We start from the raw sequence: 27530 nt of genomic DNA, 5'->3' as shown, positions 1-27530 counted from the left end.
TTAAAAATTTAATGTAAAAATAATCTTATTTTTAATGTTTTATTTTTTTTTGTGTTAAATTTGACACATAATAACTTAGTAAATTCCTAAATCAATTATAATTAATGTTATCATAAAACAAAACAAAAAATTTAATGTTCCATATTTTGTATTATCCACTCAATATATTTACTAATCTTTGTATAAACGCCTGGATCATCATTTCCACAAGGTGTTGTACCATATGTTATAATACCAACAATAAAATACGCCCATTTATTAGAAACATTTTGTAATATTGCAACTGGACCACCGGAATCACCGCCACATGCATCTTTTGTACCACCAGCACAAAAATGTTCCTCACTAAATTTACCTTTAAAATGGTAACCAACATTTTCACGATATATTTTTTCACATTTTTTTTTCGGAACATATGTAATTGCAGCGTAACGTTTAATATCACTAAGCTTTTGATTTTCGGTTTTACCCCAACCCATTATGTACAAATTATTTGGTTCAGTTGGTATTCTTGATTTTTGAGGTGATGTTAAACATATTGGTCTAATATATTTTGTATATGAAACAGTTTTATTTAATTTTAATAATGCAATATCGTTCTTGTTTTCATGTCGAACATAATTCTCATGAATAATATATTTTTCTACACCTAAATATAAAACAGGATCAGCTGTTATTGTCGTATTATCAAATGATGAAATCATTTGATCGGGTTCCAAATTTGTTATATTCCATTCACCTAATCTCAACTCATATATTTTTTGAATTTCTCGTGAATTTTCTGTTTTTGTAACGCAATGGGCTGACGTTAAAACATATTTTTGGTTTAAAAGTGATCCACCACATTTTTGTTTAATTTTACCTAATAAAATAAAAAAGTAATTTATTGAATTAACAAAAAAAAAATTTATATATAATATTAAAAAATTAAAAATATTATTAACCTGATTTGTATTTAACAATTAATACTGCCGTCCAGGGAAACCAATCCATATTAGCTATTTTACCATGAGAAATTCTATTATCTTGAAATAATGGTCCGCAAACTCCTGGCCGTGGTAGAGATGATTTACAACAAACCTATAAATATATAAATTAAATTTTATTGTGCAATTAACCTAAAGCAAAAAATTTAATTTCTTTAAAACTTACAAATATGGTGCCATTTCGGAAACCGCATTGCTTCATTTGTAAATAATTTTTCTCTATTGGTGTTAATTTGTCTCTGTACAGTTGATTATTTATTTTCGGGCAATTATGTATTGGTACACAGACATTTTTTGGCCATAAACATTGATTAGCATCTAAAACATAATTCTAAATAGGTTAATAAATAAAATTTTTAAATATAATTAAAAAAAAATAATTGAATTTTACTTACTAATAGCAGACGCTATTATTAAAATGAAAGCATTAATTAATAAATAATTATTAAATTTCATTATTCTATTGATTTTATTTTATTACTTAATTAAAATATTAAATTTTTGTTTTTAGTTTTCCAATTTCAAACTTTATTCAGTGAAAGTACTATTGCAAGTACATATACTAGAAAAATGAAAAGATTTCGATTTTATTTTTAAAATTTGGTGGTTTTCATTAAAAATAAATTTTGTATTATATGCAAATTCTAAATACATATAATTTTCTACAAACCTCATTCAGTAATTTCAAATAGAATACAGTAAAAGTATCTTAGCAACATAGTAAATTATAAAATAATATTTCATTGGGTCCAATACGTAGGTGATAATATTGCTTCTTGATAATTATGGGATCATTTTAAAATAATTTTATGGAAATCGAAATTAGAACAATTTTATTATTTTTAAATACACAAAATAAATGAGTTTATAATTTAAAATTCTTATAGTAATACAAACATGAAAATAAATGTAGCTGAATAATAACGATCTTCATAATATATGGAAGTTCGTTTGTAACACTATCACAAAACAAATCAAAAATTTCAATGATTTTTAATTCAAAATATTTATAAATATTGATTTGTTAAGGGCAATTCGATAAATATAGATTGCTTATTATAAATGTAGTCATAGTCATTAGCTATGACTTGTAGTCATAGCTAATGTGGTTAGCATTAATTAATTTGTATTCATGAAGTGTAACAATTTTTCATTATGTTTATGAAATTATTAAATATGAAAATAGTTTACGTTAAAAATTTTGCATTTAATTAAAAATTGTTTATGACGTCAGAATGAACCTGACTTCATTTTGATGTGAACTTTATAATTATTGTATTAATAAGAATATAGTAAAAAAGGTCGAACCTATGACATGGATATACATTATCAATTAAATTTTTTACTTATTTAACAAGGACATTTTTCGAGATTAGAAAAAAGATGTGCTTGAATAGAAATCTTGTATTATATTCTTCCTTTAATACAATTTTTTTTTGCCTTAAATTTTTAAGTTTTTATTAAAAAGGCAGCCGGGTCAGAGCTTTAAAGTTCTTCAATTATTTTTAATATTATCTTATGGTGTATTCAGACTTATTAAAATAACATCGGAGACTGAAAAGCTTCAAAGAATTTTTTAATTTAAAAATCAATTTTACTTTAATTAAGTAACATAGTTTTAGTAGAAAGGTACAAAGTTGTATGCGGCACTCCTCACTGAACTACATCGAATAGTTGCTTGGTCTAAACATTTGCTTCATTTAAAAGTATTCATATTTTTTTACCGACCGCATTGTATACAATAAGGGAGGTGATGAGATGGCAAAATTTTCGGATGTCAATTTTTCGGGCGGAACGCACTTCTCTATAGTAAGGAAACGTAAATAAACTTTTTTTAAAGAGATGTCCGTGTGTCAGTCTGTCTGCTTGTATGTGCACGCGTGTGTCTCCGATTTTGATGAAATTTTTTGGGATATATGAAACATCGGGAACTGGGTCTTTCTTTTTGTGATTTTACATTTTCGAGCTAATAAAGAGAAAAAAACCAACTAATCTCATTGAAATTTAATATTTGAGTTCTCGTTGTTACCTGAACTAACTGGCAAATGCAAAAATCTTCTATGAGCCGAATTCACCGTTTTCGGGAAATGTTAGCTAAAACCTCACTAGTATCCTCAAAATGGTAAAAAATTGTTTAAAACGTATTTTCTTTATCTTCTGCAACATTTCCACTAAACTATACAGTATACATTACACTCGATTATGTGCGGATAATATCAGACTTCTTTTTATATGTGAATGATAGTGAGTCGGACCGTGTAGTGTTATAAATGTGTAATTAGTTAATTTAATCGAGATATTTTTTAATTATTTCATATAAAATATTATTTTTTTAAGTGCGCAGATCATTTCTCTTAATAGAGTGTATTGCGAAATGAATAGCTTGAATAGCATTTTTAATCAAAGTTTTTTTCTTCTAACGAGTGTTGTTAAAAATTAATAATTTTTAGCTGTAATATTTCAAGAAAAATTTTCGAAATATTGTCTTTTTAGAAACTGTTTGTACCGACGTAAACTACAAAATTTATGAATGAAAATTCTTTTTCAATAGAAATTGATGTCATTTGTGTAACTGATGACGTTAAGCAAACGTTTTAGCATATTTAATCACTTTTACAAGAAAAGGTTTTAAACTTTTTATTTTCACTAAGCTTATTTCTAGTGATAAATGATTTACTATACGTTTGTTTGAAAAACAAAAATTATTTTTATAACCGCAAAAGTATGCAATATTAAAATTTAAAATTTTATAATTTTATTAAATTGCATACTTTTTGGGGAGCCCTAAAATAATAATTGTTTTCATATCAAAATAGCTAGCTAACTAATTATTTTAAATAAGTTTTAATTTTACCACTATTTTGTTAATAATAAGTTTCTATTATCAGCCTATTATATTTGAAAAAAGTGGAAAATTTGAAATTTCAGATTTAATTTTAAAAAATTTCATGCACGAAAAATTATTATAAAATTGTTCGAATTCGATAAAATTAAAATTCTAGATAAAAAAAAAACTTTAAGGCACCAAACAGAAAACCTAAAAGTGAAATAATAAAATCACATTAATTTTCCATCATCAAACGAGGAGAAAAACAACTTCTAAATAATTTTTTATATTCTATGACTAGAAATATTAAGATAAATTTGCCCCTAAAGCACTTCTGTTTACCTCTTCATTTCTCATTTACAAAGGAATTTTTACTTTAAAAAGGCAATTTTTCATTTTTCTTTTTATTTCGAATTTTATTTCGTTTCTTTTTTTTTTGTTTTCTATTTTTCTTAAATTATATCTTTAAATGTCGATTTGTTATAAAATCTTGAAACCAATGAATTTTCTTCATGGAGAAACATTAAAATTTTGTCATGTTCCCTTTTTGTTTTTGTTTTTTTTCTCTTTTGTGTTGTTGTTATTTATCTTTTTTCTCGTGTCAGAAAATCCTTAAAAATCAAATTTCTGCCTCAAGTAATTCGCCTCATAAAATGTAAAAATTCCACTTTACAATTTAGTAATAATGAAAATTTTTATTTTTTGATCTTTGCGTGATACCTTAATTTTCTATAGAATTCAGATATTTGGGCGTTATAATTTTGTTATAAACAAGAATGTAGGTGTAAAAAATAAATTTATTTATCAAAACGAAACAAATGTCGCGGCTGTAAAACATCAGGCAATGGACTGACCTACAAACAATCGGGTAACCAATACACACCGCACAGAACAAGGAGAGCTTTAGCAATGTAAACGCAAACATCCAGTAGCGGATAAACAGATGAAGAAAAAGAATTTATCATGGAGCACATTTTTAGTCAGGATTTCAAACAATGAGGTAAAACAATCTAAAGTTAATTTATAAATTGCAAACTGAATGACAATAAAATTCAATATCTTACAAAATTCTTTAGTTTTCCTCAAATTATATTAATTTTTAGGGCACAGCCACAGACTCAATAAGGATATAAGTTGGAATTATAAACTAAAAATGAAATTTATAATACCATATTCACATAACTACGAGACATGTACAAATGTACACAATTCATTTAGGAATCATGCATACTTTTGTATTCGGATATTTAAAGAATTTTAAAATGAAAAACCAGGAAAAGCGAAAAAGAAACGTGAAAAGAGAGCAAAAAATTTTTTTTCGTTATTATTTTCTTACAATACCCTATTAATGAGTGTTGTAAGAAAATAATAACGAAACAATGGGTATCAATAGTAAAAAACATTTCATTAGGTCAGTTAACTTTAAGTTCTTTTGATGTTGAGAAATAATATTATTGGTTAAAAGGAAAGTCTCATATACACACGTAACGATATTAAATAACTTTTTTTCATTAGTAGCACATATTTAATATTACACGTTTATGATTAAAACAACACTTTCATCATAAAAATTTTAAGGTGAATCCTGAATTAAGTCAAAAGTATTTTAATCATGTAAATTTTTTCAACTAAAATTATTTTATAAATAAAATAAACAAAAAAAAATTTTTTAAATTTAAAATTATTGTGGATTCGTAATTTAAGTTGTTTATTCCAATTAAAACATTCTATCAAATTTTAAAAGGCCAAAATAATTATAATTAAAGCATTATTGAAACTTAAATTACTCAAAAAGTGTTCACCATTTTCAATTCGGCTTAAATTTTTACACAATCTTTACAATTTTTTTTTAACTCATAATTCACAGCTATTTGGTTTTAAGTTTGTTCACGATGAAAAATTCATGAAATCTGCCAATCAACTGAATAATAGACATGAAATACGTCGCAATATTATTTAGAGATTGTACAATTTGATGTTTCATTGAATTCCCAATCTCTACAATTCACTTTTATCTTTAGACTTAAATTTATTGCATTTCTGTTACAGATTTTCTGTTTTTACAGATTTTCTGTTCAGATTTTCTGAGACAGTCATATTATATTGTAGTACTCAATTCCCTTCCATTAAACAATATTTGGATAAAACCGACATTTTAATGACTTCCTTTTCTTCTCCCCCTTAAAATATTTACACATTTTAATTATTCTTTAAATGAAATAAATCTTATTCAGTAAAGGACCAAAGATAATATTAATTTACTCGAAATAAAATTCAAAATATCTTTCTTATTTGGTTTTTTCCTTTTAAAATTATGTTTTCGTGACCTCTATTAACACGTTGAAAGCCACGTGATTACAATTTTATATACATTGCAAAAATAAAGCTACAAAAAAATTTTTTCCTTAACTTCAGCCCCGATAAAATTTGTAAGTTTATTATTTTCTTTCCTTAAAAGCAAAAAAACAAAACAAAATTTGTAATATTTTAATAAATTGTGTCCTTCCCTTCGATTTTTGGCAATTGTCTATGTAAATACAAGGACGAAATAAAAATTCAAAAAAAAAAAATTTTTAAGGCGTATAAAAAGTTTCGCTACTTTAAACTCAATTCAAAACACAAACATTCACTATTTTTATCTTTTGTTTTACATCCTTCGGCCTTTATTTTTTTTCCCTTTCTTGAATTTTTTTGTTATTCAAGGAATAAGAAAAATTTTGGCCGAAAAGAAAAAAATCCAAAATATGTTAATAAGATTTATATATGTATGTAAATTTATCATTTTATCATTTTTATGATTTTTTTACCTTTTTATTTTCAAATTTCATAAATTTTAATAAAATGAAGTCGTTCAAAAGCCTTGCTGTTATAAACCTACTCGTATAAGAAAAAATTCTAGGTTACATTTTCAGTTGAAAAATGTAATACACTTAATCAAATCATATTGAAATTTAATCGCATAGTCAATAACCTTAGTTATTCTTGGAAATGTTTTTGCGGGCTTTTATAAATTTAAACTGAACAAAAAATATATGATGTTCCAAAAAAACAAGGCTGTATTAGAATTCAAACTAAAACTCTTAATTCCAGATAATATTGTTTAATCCTATTAATTAATCTCTACAATAAATTTCCTCGAGCCTTTTTTCCTTTCCTCTATAATTTTTCAACTCGAGCCTTCTGAAATTTGTATGACCTTAATAATGAAATATAGTTAAGGAGATATAAAATAGTAATTAATATTATGGAAAATAGACTGTTTAACTGCTTTATTTTGGTCAATCAGAATTTTTCAATGAAACTTTGAAACAGACGGACACACAAATCTATACATTGAAATCTCAATTAAATTCAAATTTCATTTAAGCATCATAGTAAAATAGAAAATGTTGAAGTAAAATTTTTTGCAAATGTTTTACAAAAGACTTTTGATTATGCTTATTTAAAATTCTGTGCAAGTATAAAAATTTATTTTTCTTCACGCCCAACTTTCAAATGTTTCTTATGTAGAGGGAGGTTTAAATAATTATATTGCAATAATTTTTTTAGCGAAATATTAGGTGATTCCCACTACGTTTATCTTTTTTCTTGTTTTTTTATACATTAATCTTTCTTTTTTTTCATATAACTGACACCCACTTTTATGGTCTTATAGCAAAAATAAAAATATGAAATAAAATTGGTTTCCTGATTATATTTTCGATTATTTCCAACATTTTCATAAATTTTATGAATGATAAATTTTAATAAGGATAAAAGATTGAATAAATTATCGATTAAATCGTATATCGAATAAAAATTTTAAAGGACAAAAAATAAACAAACAATCTTAAATTTAACAATTTACACAAGAAACTTTTGAAGAAAATTCATTTTTATTCCGGTTATACAATATTTGGGTTAAATATTTGGAGGATAACAAAAATGTTTGAAATAATCAAAATTTTTAAAAAATTATGTATTTCTAATTAATCACAATTTAAATATTAATTTTTATTAAGAAAGTAAAAAGTTCCTTGAAATAGATTTCTTTTGAAATGATTAAGGTTTGCTTAAATAATTTGTCGGGATTTTTGTATTGCAAATACACCTTCTCTTATTAAATAAAAATAAAATGAGTAACGAATAACTTTTAATTAAAAATCACATTTTTAACTATAAAAGAAAAGCACAAAACACAAAATTATACCACTTATGATTTTACATGACCCATGAAATTTTCATTTATTCTCAATTTTCTTAATTTATTTATATTTTTTCTTTGAATTTTTCATTTCGTGTCTTAATAAAACTCTGATGCAATCAAAAAATATTTCTATCTCAATAATCAATTTATTTTATCAAACGATATTAATGAAAATCTCCAAGGAACTATCTGCAATAAAAAATTACTATAACTAATAAGGAAAATAGACTAAGATAGTTAAAAATTGTTATCTACATAAAAATGTATTGCCTCATAGATATGAGATAAACTGCTTGGAGTTGTGATTTTGATAGCGTGATCATTTATACATTGTATATTGTAAACCTTTGGTAGAAAATCAAAGACCAAACATCTTTGGTAGAAAATCAATGTGTCTGAAAAAGCAATTTGAAACGTTAAGACAAGTACTAGAACAAAGGAAATACTTTAAACAAATTCATTCAGAAAATAGGTGAGCTGCAGAATAGAAAAATCTTAGACTGTGGAATAGCAAAATTATCCATTTTAAATAAATTAAAACATAATCCTACTTAACCTCTCTTATGGCTTAAAGATAAATGTTGTATTGTTGCTTCCTCAATTGCTACCAATTCTAAACAAATAGATTTACTTCACAAAACCTAACCGATTGATAAATGATATTTTTCTAAATTTAAAAGGATTCGATGAAGTTGCTTATATTCTAATATTTTTCAATAATAGAATAAATTCTCAAAATTATAACAATCCCGATTTCTCTAATCTTTAGCAAATATTATAATATTAGCAATTACGATTTATTTAATTTCATATTCCTCCTCATACATCACAAACGAAGGACCAAGATAATAACATCTTTCAAAATTAATTAACACAAAATGGGCAAGAAGAAGTAGAGCAAAGTTCATCAGGTTCATTAAATATTTTCGCGTTTTGTTGAATTTTTCTTTAATATTATTAAAAACTTAAGACAAATTTGTTCGGTCTCCATGGTATAATGGAATAAATTTTAAGTGAGTAAAATGAATATTTTACACAAAATAATTAATTTTAATTTTTAATTGAATAATATTGATAATTTCCAATGAAATATTGAATCTTAAATATTAAGTTGGTAATCAACATAATAAAAACACTCAAAAAATGTCATACTCGTATCAGTATAGTTATCTCTTTTGAATTCAGTTTAATATGATTTATCATTAAACTAGAGTGTTCCATACAGTAAAAAAAATTATGGATGTTTAGTCATGGGGATGTATGTAGGGAATTAGTTTGAGATGTTATTAATGGAGTTGTCTTTGTATTAAGGAAATGGAGTAGCTATGTCTGACATAACAAAATTTATCATTATAATTCAGTGAATAATTTTTGATGCTGGCGCATTCGATTAAGTTTTATCATAAAACGAACAACGAAATTTAAAAAGTTTTTGGATTATAGGCAATTCTTTGGTTGACTCGGAATTTCTTGAACCAATTTTTGTAGATTTCAATTTTTTATGTTAATAAAATGCTGTATGCTATATGGATAGACTTAATAATCTGATATTGAAATTGTTTTATTAATTTCACATTAAAAAAATTAAATAAAATTGAAGTAGCTTTCGTTTAGTTCTTTAAAAAAATAACTCTTTCTTCTTCTTATAGTTTAGTTAAAGTCTAAAACTTTTATAAAGTTTTCTTAATAGAAACTATAAAAAAAACTAAAAAAAAAATAACAATTTTCAAAATCCTTTTTCTTTATTATTTTCTTTCATTTAAGTCCTTTCTTCTTAAAACGTAGCCTCTTTTATATGTCCTTTTTATACCCTGCACTTCGTGAAGGGTATATTAACTTTGGTATGGAGTTTGTAACTACTTGAAGGAGTCATCTGCGGTATGGACATATATATATATTCTTGCTCAGCGTAAAATTCTGCGTCGATTTAGACATGTCCGTCCGTCCGTCCGTCCGTCCGTCCGTCCGTCCGTCCGTCCGTCCGATCGCACGATAACTCAAAAACGAATAATGCAATCGACACCAAACTTTCACAAGTTTTTTCTTTTGTGCCAAGGACGAACCCTATTGTTATTGGACTAAGTCGGACAACGGGTTCGGGTAGCTGCCATACAACTCCAAGAGTTTATTTTAAATATTTCAAAAACTAATAAAGCTATAAATATAAAATTTTGTACACATGTGTCCAATTACATTCTACATAAGCTCTAAAAATTATAATGGGATAGCTGCACCGGTTCGGGTGGCTGCCATACAACTCCAACAGCAAATTTTTTATATTCGGAAAAATAATAAAGTCAGATTCATGAAACTTGGCAGTCATGTGTCCAATTATAGATCAAATATATTTCTGAAGTTTTAGAGGAATCGCTTGACAGGTTCGGGTATCTGCCATACAACTCCAGAAGCTAATTTTAAATATTTGGAAAAATAATAAAGTCAGATTCATGAAACTTGGCAGTCATGTGTCCAATTATGGCTCAAATATATTTCTGAAGTTTTGGTGGAATTGCTCGACAGGTTCGAGTAGCTCCCATACAAGTCTAAAAGCTTATTTTAAATATTTGGAAAAATAATGAAGTCAAATTCATTAGACTTGGCAGTCGTGTGTCCAATTATAGGTCACACATATTTCTAAAGTTTTGGTGCGATTGCTTGACAGGTTCGGCTACTTGCCATACAACTCCAAAAGCTTATTCTTAATATTTGGAAAAATAATAAAGTCAGATTCATGAAACTTGGCAGTTGTGTGTCCGATTATAGATCAGATATATTTGTGAAGTTTTAGTAGAATTGCTTGACAGGTTCAGGTACTTACCATACAACTCCAAAAGTTAATTTTAAATATTTGGAAAAATTATAAGGTCAGATTCATGAAACTGGGCAGTCGGATGTCCAATTATAGGTCAGACACGTCCGAGAAGTTTCTATAGAATGATTTCAGAGGTTCAAGTAATTGCTACACAATAACGAAAAGTGCAGGGTATAATTCAATCGGTTTATACCGACTGAAACGTTTTTACTTGTTATTTTTTTGTTTTTTTAAATTTTATTCAAATCATTCAGTTTTCATGTTCGATAAGAAATTTAAGTTTTAACTTTTTACTTCTAAAACTTTATATTAAAATTTCTTACATATATAAAAAATAAAAGAAAAATTAAGTTTGTTCTTCTTTTAAAATAAAATTTTTATAAAAAACAAAATGAAAGAAAGAAAAACGGGTGAAAAAAAAATTTCCAATAAGTTTTCCATTTACTTACTTGTTATCGTCATAAAAATCATCAATAATCATCGTATTCATGATCATTATCACATTTTATATACAAAGTATATCACCAGTATGACAGATGGAAAGTGAAGCTAAATTGAATGCGTACTAAGACATTTCAGCATTCCGCAGAACTTCCGCAGAAAATTTTGCTTCTTTGTTATTGTTCTTTGGAGCAATTTCTAAAATACTAATAAAATCTAGAGTTTCAATGAGAGACAAAATTATTCATATAACTCATAGATTTTACAGAACTAATCAAAATATTATCTAAAAATTACATAAAAATATTAAAATTTTCATAACAAATGTAGTTAATCGGCTTGAATGAATATAACTTAATTGAATTTCTGTGGCCATAGAGTGGTGCTTCAAACACTACTACTTTTTCTTCAAATAATTTTATCTCCGATAACGTCAGATTTTTTAATTATTTTTGTTACTCGCTACTTAAGTTTTTTTCAGATTATACGTCTATTTTAGGTCTCAGCTTGAGCCATAAATTATATCTATTCTATAACGAAATTCGGCTTAATCTGAATCATGCAGTACAAATTTTTCCTATTTCATAGACCTAGAAATAAGAAAAAAACAAAATAAAAATTTAAATTGAAAAGTATTTCTTTTCATTAAAAACTTTTTATATACTTAAGTTTATTTTTATTATTAATTTTTTTTCTTTCTGCTTAAATTATCGGAGTGAGATTTTTTTTTATTGTAAAATTAGACAAAAATTTATTGGACCAAAAATTATTTTTAGCAATAATACCTATAGCAAAGATGTAGTCGTTTATTTAAAGATTATTAAAAGAAAAATATTTATTTTTAACTAAAAATTTTTAAAAGTTGAAAGAACATTTCCTTTAATATTTATTTAATTAAAATAAACTTTATACTGATAATAATAGTAAGTTTCCGAAATAATTATTTTTCCTTCATAAGTTTAGTTTATGAGAGAGGAATGTCAGCGAGAATGAATTTATTTAAAAAATTTTTACAACTCTTTCGGAAAATTTAAAAGTTTTAATTAAATATTTACAAAATTACCATGGCGCTTTTAAAATAATTATGATCAAGGATAACTCCAAAAGTACATATAGTTTGAATTTATAGTTCCTAAGCCGCTTACAACTAGCTACGGGTATATATCAAATATAAAAATTACATAATATTTGAAAGTTTATTCTGCAAAATTATAACCAATAATGAAATTGAAGTTTAAGAGTCATTATGATAAATATTATACAGTTGTGACAAATGCCTTATAATATCAGCTTCCAACCGCAAATGCTAACTGTCAAATTTCACCTTTAAAAAAAAAATTGTAAAATGTTTCGTGTAAACTACCAAAATGTTAGCTGTCATCTGTCAACTGTTAAATTTCACCTTCCAAATGTCATTATTGTCAACTGTGAGCTCTCAAATGTCACCTGTTATACGTCTACTGTCATCTGTCAAAAGTCTTCTGTCACCTGTAAAATGTCATTTGCCAACTGTCATCTGTCAGTTGTAAAATGTGAACTGTCATATATCACCCGTTAAATGTCATTTGTCAACTGTCAAATTTCAAATGTCAAATGTCACCTGCAAAATATCAAATGTCATCCGCCAAGTGTCAAATATCAAATGTCAAAATGTCAACTGTAAGTGAGCAAATGTCAAAACCAAATTATACTAAATTAAACTAAAAATAGGTATAATCTTGATTTGTTTTTTAAGTTATTAATAAACTTATATACATATACATGTATAAATATTACTGCAAATTTTTTATGTTAATTAAAATTTTGTTTTTACAGCTTTAAAGCTATGAAAGCATTCGTACTCGATAGCGGATATTTCACACCTTAGAAATCTGATATTATCCAGATCCTTTTGCTTACGTAGATATAGGGAACACAAGCACTATAAATTGCATTACACAATTAACACAATCATGTTATTTTTTATTTTAATTTAAAAGTACAGTTTAGTTGCACCTCTAGCACGGTAATTTATCGTAAGCCTTACAAATTAACTTTATTGAATACAATTAAAATTTATAACATTGTTATTTTATAAATAATTTATAATATTTTAATAAATAATATTAATAATTTTATATCATAGATGAAAATTAGGCAAATGAAGTAAAACTTATTAAAGACTTGGCATAAATAGCATTAATTTATTCTAATGTACAAATATAAAAATGATTTATTAAAATTCGTTAGCATCAAAAAATTTGTTTTTATATTACTTACGGTTACATTTATTTTCCTCTTTCTTTTCTAAACTTAGTTACGTTTAATAAGCCTGACTTGAACATAAAACTTGAATGATACCAGAATATCAAACAAAATATTTTTGTCCTCTATATAAAATTTAAAGGGCCAAGAAAGAAAACTATTTTCAAGTCTTTCCCAACGTATATAACAGGAAAAGGATAGCTATGTATATACAATAAAATAGGAAACGAAATGAAAAAATATAAGGAATATGACAAGTCAAATTGCGTAATAAATTATTGTAAAAGAATAGGCAAATAAGGTTCTTTAATAAACAAAAGGGAATTCACTTATTTATGTTTAGAAATACATATAGTAGATCTTTTGATTGCCCAAATCATTTGAGGACCAAGATATACGAAAAATAAATTTACTCGTTCCATATGCATAAACCGTCATATACGTGTATTGCAATATAAACACATTATGTACAACCCAAATCAACATTGCAAAGCTAATTTTTATGATATTTGTTTATTTTTTGCTTTCCATACCATTCTAATTTCAAATTCTCTTATCAGCATTTAAAAATGATTTTCCATGCAATTAATTCTTTTCTACAAAGTTGAATTATTATCGGTCTATCATTTACTTAATACGGTTAATACATATACAAAAACACATTATTATTATGCACTAGGTATTTAGTTTTCAGTTTATTTCCAGATTTTTTTTTTTGTTATTTATGTATAAATGGAGTGAAGCTATTTTCAATCTAAACCAGGAAAAACAACAATAAGAACCAAGTAAAAAAGAAAATATTTAAATACCAGAAAAACCACTAATATATGGAATACATCAACTACAACTCCCATGTCCTTTTCACATTTTTGTATTTGTTATACCACTGTCATTTTAAATATCCCTTTTCAGTTTTTTCTTTTTTTTTGTTTATTTGAGTTCATTTTGTATTCAGTGAAAAGTAGGGTTGTTTCGAATAAGAAATACTTCATCATATGTACTTGCATTGTGCTAACATGAATTGGTTTTTCATACTAGGGTACATAATGTGAATGTTATCGTTATACTTAGAATTTTAGACCTAATCTAATTCTATTTTTCTAAGAGTTTTTTAATTTATAACTAAAGGGATAAGTAGCCTTATTGATTTACATCAATCGATTGAAAAATTTGGAATCTGGGTTCAAAAACTTGGTTCGGTTTATTTTCACTACTTTAAATATTCTAATTGATTTAATCAAATTTTCCGCTCTAATTTTTGATGAATTTAGGGTTCTTTTTTCAAGTTTACTTTCTTAGGGTTAATTTTAATTTTAAGACCTTTTATTGTGACTTTAGCAAACTCTTTCAGTATTGTATTTCAAAATTTGATAAAATCAAATAAGACATCCCTGTAATATTAAAAGAATTGAAAAGTTACTCGGACATTCAAAATACTTAAATTCCCTAAATAATAGTTTGTTAACAAATGTAAGTGTTTGTGTCATATGATGGTTAAGTGAAATAAACAAAAAAAAAAAGTAACATAAAATTTAAAACATAAGAAAATTTTTTTTTTGCAATTTGATTTTTTGTAATAATTCGGATGGACATAAATTTTGCTTAAAAAACTATAATACATTCCATAATATCCAAGATATACGAGTATCATTTATATAGAAAAAGGATAGACACTTTGATCAGAGGCACAATTATTGGTGTTTAAAAAAAAAAATAATTTAATTTACAAGTTTGTAAGACTTTTAAATAAAATTTCTACAGAGCCCGCAATATTTACCAAATATTCTTAGTAGAACCAATATCCCAATATTTTTTCAAAAGTCTAACGTATTGTGTGGAAATTAAGTATTGAAATCAAATTTAGAACGTTATCGTACCAGTTCGCCGAAAACAGGGTAAGTAGCTCAATAACATTCTAGATATACATTTCAACAAAAATTGTTCTTGAACAGTGCAGAGTTTTGCATTCTTAAAATTCTTGATGAGAATCACAAATACTTTTGTATATAGTGAGCTTGTGACCCTCTCAGGATTTAAAATAGAATTTTCATTTGAATTTTCCCAAAATTTAAGGTGCACAAATTTTTTTGGAATTCTATGAAAACACATTAGGTTAGAAATTTATATGCGTCACAATGTAGCCTAAGTTACGCAAGTAATAATGAATTTTTGTAGACAACAAAAAATAGAAACAAGAAAGAGAGAAACAGAACAAAAAGTTTTACAAAAGAAACGGGAAAATGAACACAACAAGTGACATACTGACATTTTATTTCTCCCGTTTTTAATGTGAAATTTTTGTTTTTTATTTTGTATTTGGTAAAGAGGGTTATCTGCGCTTGATGTAAACATACGGGCACATTTTCTTTTTTTTTTTTTTTCTCTTAAATTTTGTTTTTATTTGCTTTTCAACACATTGGTATCCTGAATTTTTATTATATGCCACTGGATATTTAGTGTGATTTTATCACATATAAAATACCATAGAAAAATAAAAAAAAAAAGGAAAATTATTTGCTTGAAGCTACCAGCCATCAAGTTGAAAAGCTAGTATTATAGTGATAGCTATACATAGAATGATAAAATTTATGAAAATTAAAATATTTTTAAAGTTTTCTAATCTATAATAATGCTTTAATGCAATTTGCATCCTTGTAATTTTATGTAAATGTATGGGCAATATTTTTAATTTAAATAAGGATAGAATTTGAGAAAGTTGTTTTATGATTAAAGATAAAGCGTTTAATTAACAGAATATCGGTATATTCTTTTTACAACTTTCAAAAAATTACCGCAATTATTACAATGACAGTTAGTCTCAGGAGAGTCAGAGCTCGGAAGTCAAAATTTCACCAAGCGCTGATTCTGTGTTTCTTGACAAATTAGAGAAACTAATTGGCAGAATTTCTTTACCTTTAAAATTTTAGCTCTAATTGTCAAAAAATTTAAATGGAAACTTTTGTGAAAAATTGGATCACTAAAATTAGATCTCCGATAAGAAACAAATTTACATTTTTCTAGGTACCGTAACAAAAATGTTTTATAAAATTTAATATAAGTCTTTAAAAGGCATTGCCATTGTTAAATGCAACACCTTAGCAATACTGTTATGTGCTATTAGCATCAGATTTTTCAAATTATGTTAAGAGATGTAAGCTTACTTACAAAATATTTGTTTAATTAATTAACATTATATCATATATAAATTTTTAATTAAAATAATATTTAAGAATATTAATAGAAGGCTTTCTTCTTCTTTTATCCCTCTTATGTTGCAGTTAAGAACTTCCTTAAGGCATTAAATCCTATTGTCTTCAATGTAGCTGTAAAAGTAAACTTATTGTTATATATACATACCTATACGCTTTAAAGTTTAGTAAGTTAATAACATAATTCTTCTTATGAGATTCCCTAAGGCGAAAAACGTAACCTAACCCAATTTTTTATTACTTTTGATTTCAAAATAAAATTTTGTTATCTTGAATTATTTTTAAAGTATTTTCGAAGAAGTTTTGTAATAATTATTTTAATATGAGCTAGTTGCTTTTTTAAAGAAATACCAAAAATTCTGTTTGTATACAAAAATAAATTTTTTATTTGGAAATTACAAAATTGATACTTCTGAAAAATTTTCAAATATTTTTCAATTGAATTCGGATAGTGAATAAATTGTTCAATAATTTTAATAAATTTCTTGGAAGTATCAAGAATTTTATCAATTTATAAGTATTTTAGTATTGTATTTGTGTATGTCAACGCTGGAGATCATCGTCATATATCATTGATATTAAATTTTATTTTCCTCGATCCGCTTTCAGCGAGGTAGGTTGTTGCTTTATAAAATAATTTTTATACTTGCACTTCCTTTTGCTGATAAAGTTAAAACTAATTGATTTGCACACATGAACTAAAATTTGCGAATGAATTATTTATTAAATTTAATTGTATTAGAATTTATTTATACTATAAAAGAAAAATTTAAATTAAAAGTTAAAGCTCTTATAAATATTGCCTTAATAGAGCGCAAGTAAAAATAATAATGTAAAACTCATGAAAGAATTTCATGAAGAAGAAAGGTAGAATAATACACACAGTAATCTAGCATGGCAATAGTCATACTGCAAATAATGCTCATTAATAGAATTTTGAAATAGCAAAAAAAATTGCTATTTCAAAATTAAAATGACAGCAACAATTACTGAAAATCTAATGGAAAAGTTTCAATATTTAAAAAGATGACATAAAGGCTCAAATCTAACATGTAATATTAAAGAAATAAAAATTTTGAATTTAAAAGCGTTGATTAGAAAAGTTGAATTTTCTTTCGACATAAAATCCTGAAAAATACTGGAGAAACAAAATAACACGCTTTAAAAAAAACTTCCTCATTTCTTTTAACTTTATAATTTTTAAATTTAGAATTTTCTAATAGCTCCTGCTTTTTTTTTGCTTTGATATCATAATAAAAAGCAACGTAATAAAGAAAATATCGATAAACTTTTCAAAAACTTTTCAAAAAGTTTCAAAATAATTAATATTGAATTGAAAATTGAATATTCTTCTTGTCTTGTATTATTTTGTACAACACTCCTATATACATACATATATATATAATATATAATAAATATAATACACAATTACGACTTAAGTAACCTTCAAAATTTGAAGCTATCACAAAATATTATAAAAACTTCAAATTGATCAAAGGAGCTGACAATTTTTCTCTGTCAATTTTAATCTAAAATTGAAAAAAAAAAATATAAAAATAAAAAACGAAATTAAAAATAAAAAACAAAGTAATAGAATTCGTAAAGTATTTTGTTTTAGAACAGAAGTGCCACTATAATTAGAATTTCCGACCATAAGGGTTCTATTTTTAAAAATCCACAAATGAAATATAAAATTTCATGCACATACTTTGAAATTTTATTTGTTGTTTAAAACTTTTCCATATTTTACAATCCAATATTTTTTTTAAATTTTATAGACTTTGGTGCTTTTCGGTAGAATAATACACACAGTAATCTAGCATGGCAATAGTCATACTGCAAATAATGCTCATTAATAGAATTTTGATTTTTGATTTTTTGCAGTCTTTACAAACGAAGCACTTTTTCCGTTTTAACTCCATTTAATTTTGGATTCCTCTGTCCATATCTACGAACGTTTGTAATCTAGTATTATGAGCTATAATATTGTTTCTTCAAGCAAATTTGCTTTTATCAACCTCAATCCAAACTGAATAAAAAATGTAATCTGTTCACTGAATATGAGCTTCTAGCTACCCATTTTCCTGATTTCTTACGTTTTTAATTGTAATTTGCCTACACACCTTCTCAAGGTTCTACCATATCACTTCCTTCATTTGGCATTCTTTTCCAGCCTACATTTATTAAAAATTTTTCTAATTTCTCAGTAGTAATGCAGGACAGTTCAGAGTGTTTTAGTTATTTCAGTGTTATTGAGTAAATGTAAAAGAGATTGGGAATTGTACTCGGAAAACTTTTAGTTCGTGACATGCACAATCGTTTCTATTATAGAAAATAAAACAAAAATAAAATTTTTACCAAGTTTTTTACTTAAAAAACATTTTTTTTTTTTTGTTTTAATAAAATTTTCATTTAAATTTTGTTTTTCTCTTTTTGAATAATTTTTACCAAAAAAATATTTTTCTTTTTTTGGAGTATTTTGTTGGTGTCTTTGTGTTTGGTTTTTGTTGTTTTTTAAATTTTTATTTTATTTTTAAATAAAGTTATTTTTCATCAAACTGAAGAGAAAATTTGTTTTTGTTATTTTGATGAAAATTTTCGAAACATTTTCTTTTTAAAGAATAAAATGATTTTTTTTTTATTTTTTGAGTATTTTGCAGGTATTAAAAAAAATTTCCTGCTCTTTCTTTTACTCTATGGCAGCATAGCAAAATGTTTTTAATAATTCTCATTTTTTCTTTCTTTATTATCCTTGTCATCCGTTTCTGAATGTTTTTTTTTTTGTTATTTTTTTTTGGGAGAAAACAAAGAAAATTATTTTTGTTCCTTTATAATTTAAATTGAATTTTATTATGTTATATGGTAAGTGAAGCGTTCAATAAAAAGGAAAATATTCTTTTCCTTGACGTTTTTTCAATATTAGTAAAATATTTCTATTATGATGATTGGAAACCACTTTCCTATACGGTTTTTAAGTATGATATTATGAATTTAATATATCATTTTCAATATTGTTAATTTATAATTGTAAGTTCTTTATTGAATGGTTAGTTCTATTGCTAAAATAATAAAAGAAATTAAAGACTGTTTTGGTCAAAAATATTATCAACACCGAAATGTAATTACATCCGTAAGCAGGTATGCTCGAAAGGTATAATAAATTTGCCTTACCGTTTGTAACGCTAAGAAATAGTGGTCTTAGATAAAGGGATTTAGATGTAGTATATTATTGATCTGCGGCGAGTTCTGAGTTGGTTTAATCATGTTTGCCCGTCCGTTCGTCCGTCCCAACGATAACTTAAAAACTGATTGAACTAAGCTTACCAAATTTTCTCAAATAATAACTCTTAAGAAACCCAATAAATAATAATTTTACAATATACTATTTACACCAATAAATAATTTTATAAAGAAAACCATATTTACATTGTGTACGGTCGATACAGGGTACAGGGTACAGTTATAACAATTTGTGCAAGCAAATCTATTATTAGCTCTGTTGTATTTCGTAAAATACCACATAACTTTTTAAGTTGTTTGATCGTACCTCAGAAACTATTAAAGTTAAAAGCTGAAATTTTGAATAAACGAATTTGGTGATGTGACCAACATTTTTAGTAAAAGTTTTTTAAAATGTATTGGTTTGTATGGTAACTACCATATACTTATGTACAAAATTGTACTAGACATGTAAAAAAAACTAAATAATCAATCTATCATCTATCATATCTATTCTCGTTTTAACATGAATTTTAAATTTGTTAAAGTTCATAATGATTGTGTTTTGTTTTAAAAATCTTATAAATCTATCTCTTTACAGATACTTTATTGCCTACAATATCCCAAAGCTGCGATAAATTCTCAACGTAATTTTACTGATATTAGATATTTATAGATAGGAAGAAATTGATAGTATCAGCTCTGTTTAAAATAACGAGATTTAAATTCAACAATTTTATGTACGCGTGTTAACATTTCAATACACTTCAATCAATTCATATGGCTACACTTAAAGTTATACAGAAAGAAACTAAGAATAACAATTAAAAACGTTTCAGTCAATGTAAGCCGATCAAATTATAGACCTGTACCTGTACCTAGACACTCTGAGTCTTAAAATTTGTTTTTGAAATATCTAAAATTGTTTATGTGTAAATTATGTAATTTATTGAAATATCCAGAAAATGTTAGCTTTCATTGTTGTATATCAATTACTCGAACTTGCAAACCACTCTATAAAAAATTCACGGATAAGTCTGACCTATAATTGGACACACACATGCCAAGTTTCACGAATCTGACTTTATTATTTTTCTAAATATTTAAAACTAGTTTTAAAATTTAGTTTCCAGCTACCCGAATCAGTGCAGCCATTCCATTAAAATTGTCAAAGCTTATGTAAAGTATAACTGGACACATCTTTAAAAATTTTTATAATAATACTCGTATCTTTATTAGTTTTTGAAATATTTAAAAAACCTCTTTGAGTTGTATGGCACCTACAAGAACCCGTTGTCCGAACTGGTCCTATTACAATAGCAGCCCTCGTTTGCACAAAAGAAAAAACTTGTAAAAGTTTGGTGTCGATTGCATTATTCGTTTTTGAATTATGGTGCGATCGGAAGGACGGACGGACATGGCTAAATCAACGCAGAATTTAATGCTGAGTAAGAAAATATATACATGTCAATACCGGAGACGACTCCTTTAAGTGGTTAAAAACTAAATACCAAAGTGAATACACCCTTCATACCTCAAAGCGAATTTACACTTTTCGACTCTTTAAAATGAATTCATTATCTTATTGATTTCAACCCAATCAAAATGAAAACTCATAAAAAATATTTGAAATTCAAAAGTATAACCTTAAATTTTTCTAATAAAAAAACTAATGTTTCCAATGGAAAAACAATAAAATTTTGATTTTTTTTTGTGTTTTTGAATGACTTCGATTTTCTTAATCCGATAAAAGTTTATTAAATAGATTTTTTACAGCATCTTATATCCAATAAACAGTTTACTAAAAATAAATACCGTAAAAAGGTGTAGCTTTAACCAGAAATTACAAAAATGTTTGTAAATCATTTTTTTATAGATTTTACAAGAATAAAAAATTTGCAATTGAAAGAATTTTTATTTTTATTTTTAATAATAATTGCAAAAATTCTTACTAGAGCCTAATTTTTAAGAAAAATTGAAGCATATTTGGTATTTGAAACATATAAGGTAGCATAAATATTGTATCGATTTACTATTTTGTATTACAATATTCTGTTATACAAAAGTAAAAAATCTAATATTGATATTGTCTGTGAAAAAAAAATATCTTCCCTAATAAATGCGTGAGCTGCATATTCTTATGTTATAGAGCAATGTACTACGAGCAATCATCGTACAGATTCAGGTAGAATTTGGTTATAGTGTCCCTGTCATCGCAATTTCTATATCAAAATAGAACAAAAAGAAGGTATACATAGTTTATTTAGTGAATCTCTACGATATTTATCAATAATAACTTTAAAAATAATGTCATCACAACTTAAAAATTACTTGATCTATAATGTTAACAATTTTTCGTAAACTGGATGCAAAATATAGTCAGGATTTCCAGAAAAGTTTTGGCAAAACATTATTGAAAATCGTATTTGTATAACAGAGTAGCTCTATATGTTCTAATTCTAAGTTAAGTCAAAGTAACACATTTCTACTGTACTTTTAATACCTGTGAGAGAATATAAGGATAAACAAGTTCTATTTCTATATTCTTTTCTTAGTTCTCATATTAGATATATGTACATAATATTATAATGCACAGAATGCCGTACAACATTACACCAAAATGTAAATCAAAGTTAATTTATTATTATACCAGATTCATTACATATTTTATTCATATACGTATGTAAACACAAATATATAACTGTACTACATTCATTATTTAAATATATTAAATGAATTTATGATAAATATAAATAAATTTATTGTTATATTTAAATATACATATACTTAGAGCGCACTTAATATACATAAATTCAATATAAAATTTCTCTCGACAGGCGATTCTGTATATAATAATAAAATTATTTTCGTTTTCTTTCTTTTTTTTGTTATATTTTCTTTTTTATGATATCAAGAGAAAATATTCAACCTAAAAATTTATGAGAGAAATTCAATTATCTTAATAGCGGCAAACCTGATATGCTTATATAATATTATACAAGTATAATAATATTATAATAGTCATTTATATTATATATATATGTACATATTATGCATTTGATATACATATTTACAATCATATTTCTTAACAATATAATCACATATTATGACATATACGTCTGCATCTAGTCATAGACCTACATTTATACAGATTCACATTATTATTATGTGTATTTACTTTCTTATTTTTATATATTTTATATATAGCATATTTGTGTTCACGTTCCAGATTGTTAAGTTTGACCACATTAATAATAAAAATAACAATAATAATAATAGTAATAATAATAACAATAATACCAACAATAACAACAACAATAAGAGCAATAAGAATAAAAAGTTAAAGTATGAGAGAAATAACCAAAAAAAGAATTGGAAGGATAATAGTATCCTGTGAGATTTTCTCAATTTAATGGAACCAAGAATAAGAATATCGAAGAAGAAGAAAAAAGTTTACATTACTTAGATATTTGTGTATGTATATAATATATGTATGTAGTAATATTGTTCGTATGTGCATATAATTATATAAAGGTTTTAATGTAGAGTAACACAGGCAAAAGAAACAAAACATGAAAATAAAATTAAAATTTATTTGCTGTAATAAAAATTAATTACACATGACTAGCCGGAATTCTATATAAAAAAAAAAGTTTTGTTTTCTTTATAATATTATATAATAAAAATATTTTAAAAGTTAAGGATTTTAAATTTATAAAAATAAAATTTCCAGAGAGAAAAAATCAAATCTTTAACACTCTTAACAAATAAATTTTGGCATAAAATACTTTAATTTTTCCTTTTTTTTCCAATTCTTTATAAAATTTTAATGTAAAAAATTTTACAAAATTTCTTTGTTTTCTTTATTTCACATTGAAAATGCTTATTAATGTGAGTCTTGGTATTGTGATGAATTTCTTTTAAAAACTAAAAATAAAATTTTTCTTTTAACACTAGGAGCTCGTTTAAATATAAAATATAAAAATTTATAATAATAATTAATAAAATAAAGTATGGAGCATTTGTTTGACCTTTCCTTATGTGTTGCACCATTGCTTTACACTACAACAATAATTATATAATATTTTAACACATCAGATTATAAAAACGTTAGCCATTTACATTGCAAGATTGTATGTATGTATAATTTTCAGTGTTATATACTTATCTTAATAATATATGTATTTGAGAACAGAATGAAAAATTATTATTAAATGTTGGGTTTTATTTTCCTTCTCTTTCTCTCTCTCTCTATAGTATTCTTTGATAAATTCTCATCAAATTAATTATAATTTTCACATTATCCCGCATTTAATATCTACTTAGTACATTTTGAGGCAATATGTTACAAAATAAAATAAATTTCTAAAAATAATTGAAAGAAAATGAAGAGAAATTAATTTTATAAATCATACCATTTTATATATATGTGCGTATGACGTGCAGATATATATACATATATATAATAATGTTATGCATTAATCCTTATATTTGAATTACATAAAGATTTAATCTATAATCAATTAAAATGTTATCTGATTGAAAATGTGTTATACTTCAAAAGAATCTTTAAATAGTAATTATATATAGATAATCGAAATCACATTTATACATATATAATGATGTAATAATTTAATTTGATAATCTTAAAGCATACTTTTAGGAAGATAATTAAAAAAATTTGTTTCGAATACGAGTGAGAACATTTTACATTGGCTATTCGTTAATATTATAAGTAAAATTTCGTAAGTAAAGTCATGAAGTTTTTATTAACTTAACATGAGACTATGTAAATAATAATTATGAAAATGGTATTTAAAGATAGAAAATGCAGGATTAATATTATAAATTAATTTAACGAAATGTTAAAATATCATATAAAGTGTTTGTTAATCAAAAAAATCTGATATGATAGCACATAACCGGCAGCAAGATGTAGATGTTGGCTAATTTAGCGTAAATATTCCGTAAGATTATGAAAGTTTTCTTTGAATCGTTCTATCAAATTTTAAATGATACTTTATGCCATTCGAATTCCCTATTAGACAACAAAGAACTCAAATAAATTCAACAGGTGTTATCCCATCCTGTAGCAAACAGAACTGAAATAATAAATTTAAAAAAATTCCGTCAGTTAATTCCTTATATGATAAAAAATGTAAATTCGACCCTTGACCAGGTTTTCCAGCCTTGATATTCCCAAAAATTTTACAATTTAATTATTTTCAAAAATATATGCAACATTAAAAAATTTGAGCCGGAGTAAACATCAAGTTGCTAGCACCAAATGGTTCGTTGTTTCTCATATTGTCACACGAAATTTACATATATAATATCGAGGACATACGCTGATTAATTTCTTAAATACAGTCAAAAATTGCAAAATCAGCTCGTAGCAAAGATAAGGTTCCAGAGATTTCTAGCATTGAAAATAACTTCTTGTATTATTTTATTGTGTGAAAAACAGTAAGAATAAAGTGCCAAACTATATTTTATAAGTTTATGTTGCACAGCATGGTCAGCATTATAATCAAGAATATAGAACTTCAAAATTCAATCCTGATGTTTTTTCAAAATTCTTTTGCTTTTAATAAAAGATTTGCAATTAATTTGCACAGCCTGTGAAATTTTTACCAACAAATATTTTAAATTTTGAGTCAATTGAGTACGTCAAAAGTGTGCAAGAGATTCTTTAAAAAAATTAGTTATTGTAAATTTATCAACTTATATCTAAATTTAATTTTTAAATTTTAGGTAAAAAATCCTTAAAAAATTCTAAAAAATTTCAAATATTAAATTCTTATTAATTTTAATCATCACTAATTTAATTATGGAGCTTAACTTAAACCCTACCACCAACCCTTTACAATTTGCATAGCATGGAAATAATTTCTTATTAAAACTTAATTTTATTGGTTTTACGTTTTTCTATACTTAAAATTCTGTTTATTCAAAAGATCGCATAAATAATCATATTATTTTTCTAACAAAATTCTTTCTAACTAAATCCCTCTATAATGATTTTTAAGTGTTGCGATATTATACTTGTTATATAATAGTTTGTTCATAATGAAAATTCCTGTATAGCCATAAAAAATTTCTATCGTATATACATAATGTATGTAATTCTAATGGAAAAAAATTTTTTAAATTCTACAATAATCCAACTTATAAAATTTTTCGGTTTCTTAGGTTTTGTTTCTTTTTTTTGCCATGTTTTAATATTCTATACAACTTTAATAACATGATTTTGATATTCATCTTGTATTTCTTAATAATTTCTCGATTATATGACGAAAAATTAATGATCGGGTTAAAAATTGCAATTTAGCGAAATATTTATGTTTGAGCCATGATATTTTCCAAAAACCATTCTAAATGATTCTATCAGACTTAATTGTCTTCAATTCAGTTTTAAGAATTAATAACCTAAGCACAATTTATAACAAGATTCCCTACTCTTTCTTGAATTTATTTAATAATCGCTTTTAAAAAAATTCTTAAAGAGTGGAATTCATTGATATCTTGTGGGAAGCTTGAAGTAATTTGAAAATTATCTTTTAAAACTTTCCAAATTATATTAAATAAATGAAAAATTAAATTGTTATAAAAATGCAAAAAATTTGTACTTAACCGGAAAATTTACGAACATGACCATTTTTTTATATAAACTATTAAATTTATTTGTCAACTATCATTAATATGCTGCATAAAATAACTTTTGCTAAGTTATGCTATTGCGGTTAAAACCTAAAAAGAAGCAAAATTCAGCATCAAAAGATCACAACAACAACAGCAAGAAAAAAAGTTTCCAAAATATTTGAATTTTAAATCCTTTTTTTTTGTGTGATACCCGAGCACTGCTACTTAGTCAGTCTCATGATATTTTCCACTTTTTATGTAATGCATGTCACTGGATATAATGGTTTATAGTTTACTTTCTTAGATAATTTTCGTTTAAGGAATCTTTTGTGCATATATATACAAGGATTTTTGAAATATTCCACTATAACACCTTGAATATTTTATTTCTCAGTAGAAAAAGTTTTACTTGATTTTTTTTTTTGTTGTTTTCATCCCTTACAATAATAAAGTAAAAGTAGCCTGAACGTTGATTTTCTCTGAAAAACACTTGAAATTTTATTTGATTTTTTTTTATAATTTTTTTTTTGTTTTCTCATTTCTATTCATAGCTTATACGTCATATACATTCATATACATGTATAGGTATTACAAAGGAGTGTATTTCAATATGTTCCTATAGGTGTTGACAGTACTTCATTTTTTTGGTGTTGTGACTTGTGGTAATAATATCGTTTGTTCTTATTGTTCTTTTTTTCACTTTTTTATACTCATCATCAGATTAATAGCTTGAGGATTAAGTATACATATATTACTATACTATGTGTTTGTGTATATTTTTATAAATATAATTTTTCTAGACTACTTGTCGAATATCATAGTGTTTTGTCGCAAATTCTTTAAGTTTTCAAGTAGATTTGCAGAAAAAAAAGTATTATGGAACTACTGGAAACTTATGGGACATTTTTAAATTTGTTTCTTCTACCTTTTGTTCTGTTTCATCAAGGTTATTTGAATTTACCAT

General features: G+C 25.0%; 1 protein-coding gene across 1 annotated transcript; it reads right to left on the bottom strand.

The window, feature by feature from the left end:
* Positions 1-131: 131 nt before the first annotated feature.
* LOC129615166 (spaetzle-processing enzyme-like) lies at positions 132-27530 on the bottom strand. Its single transcript, XM_055530263.1, has 4 exons — positions 27492-27530; positions 1153-1317; positions 945-1080; positions 132-862 (listed from the first exon to the last, which is right to left on the bottom strand). Exons 1-4 carry the CDS (start codon positions 27528-27530, stop codon positions 132-134), a joined length of 1071 nt encoding a protein of 356 aa, XP_055386238.1.

Source organism: Condylostylus longicornis, unplaced genomic scaffold (genome assembly GCF_029603195.1).
Source record: "Condylostylus longicornis isolate FDR11 unplaced genomic scaffold, ASM2960319v2 ptg000135l, whole genome shotgun sequence".
In the NCBI taxonomy this organism is placed as follows: Eukaryota; Metazoa; Arthropoda; class Insecta; order Diptera; family Dolichopodidae; genus Condylostylus; species Condylostylus longicornis.
This window is presented reverse-complemented; position numbering and strand designations above follow the sequence as displayed.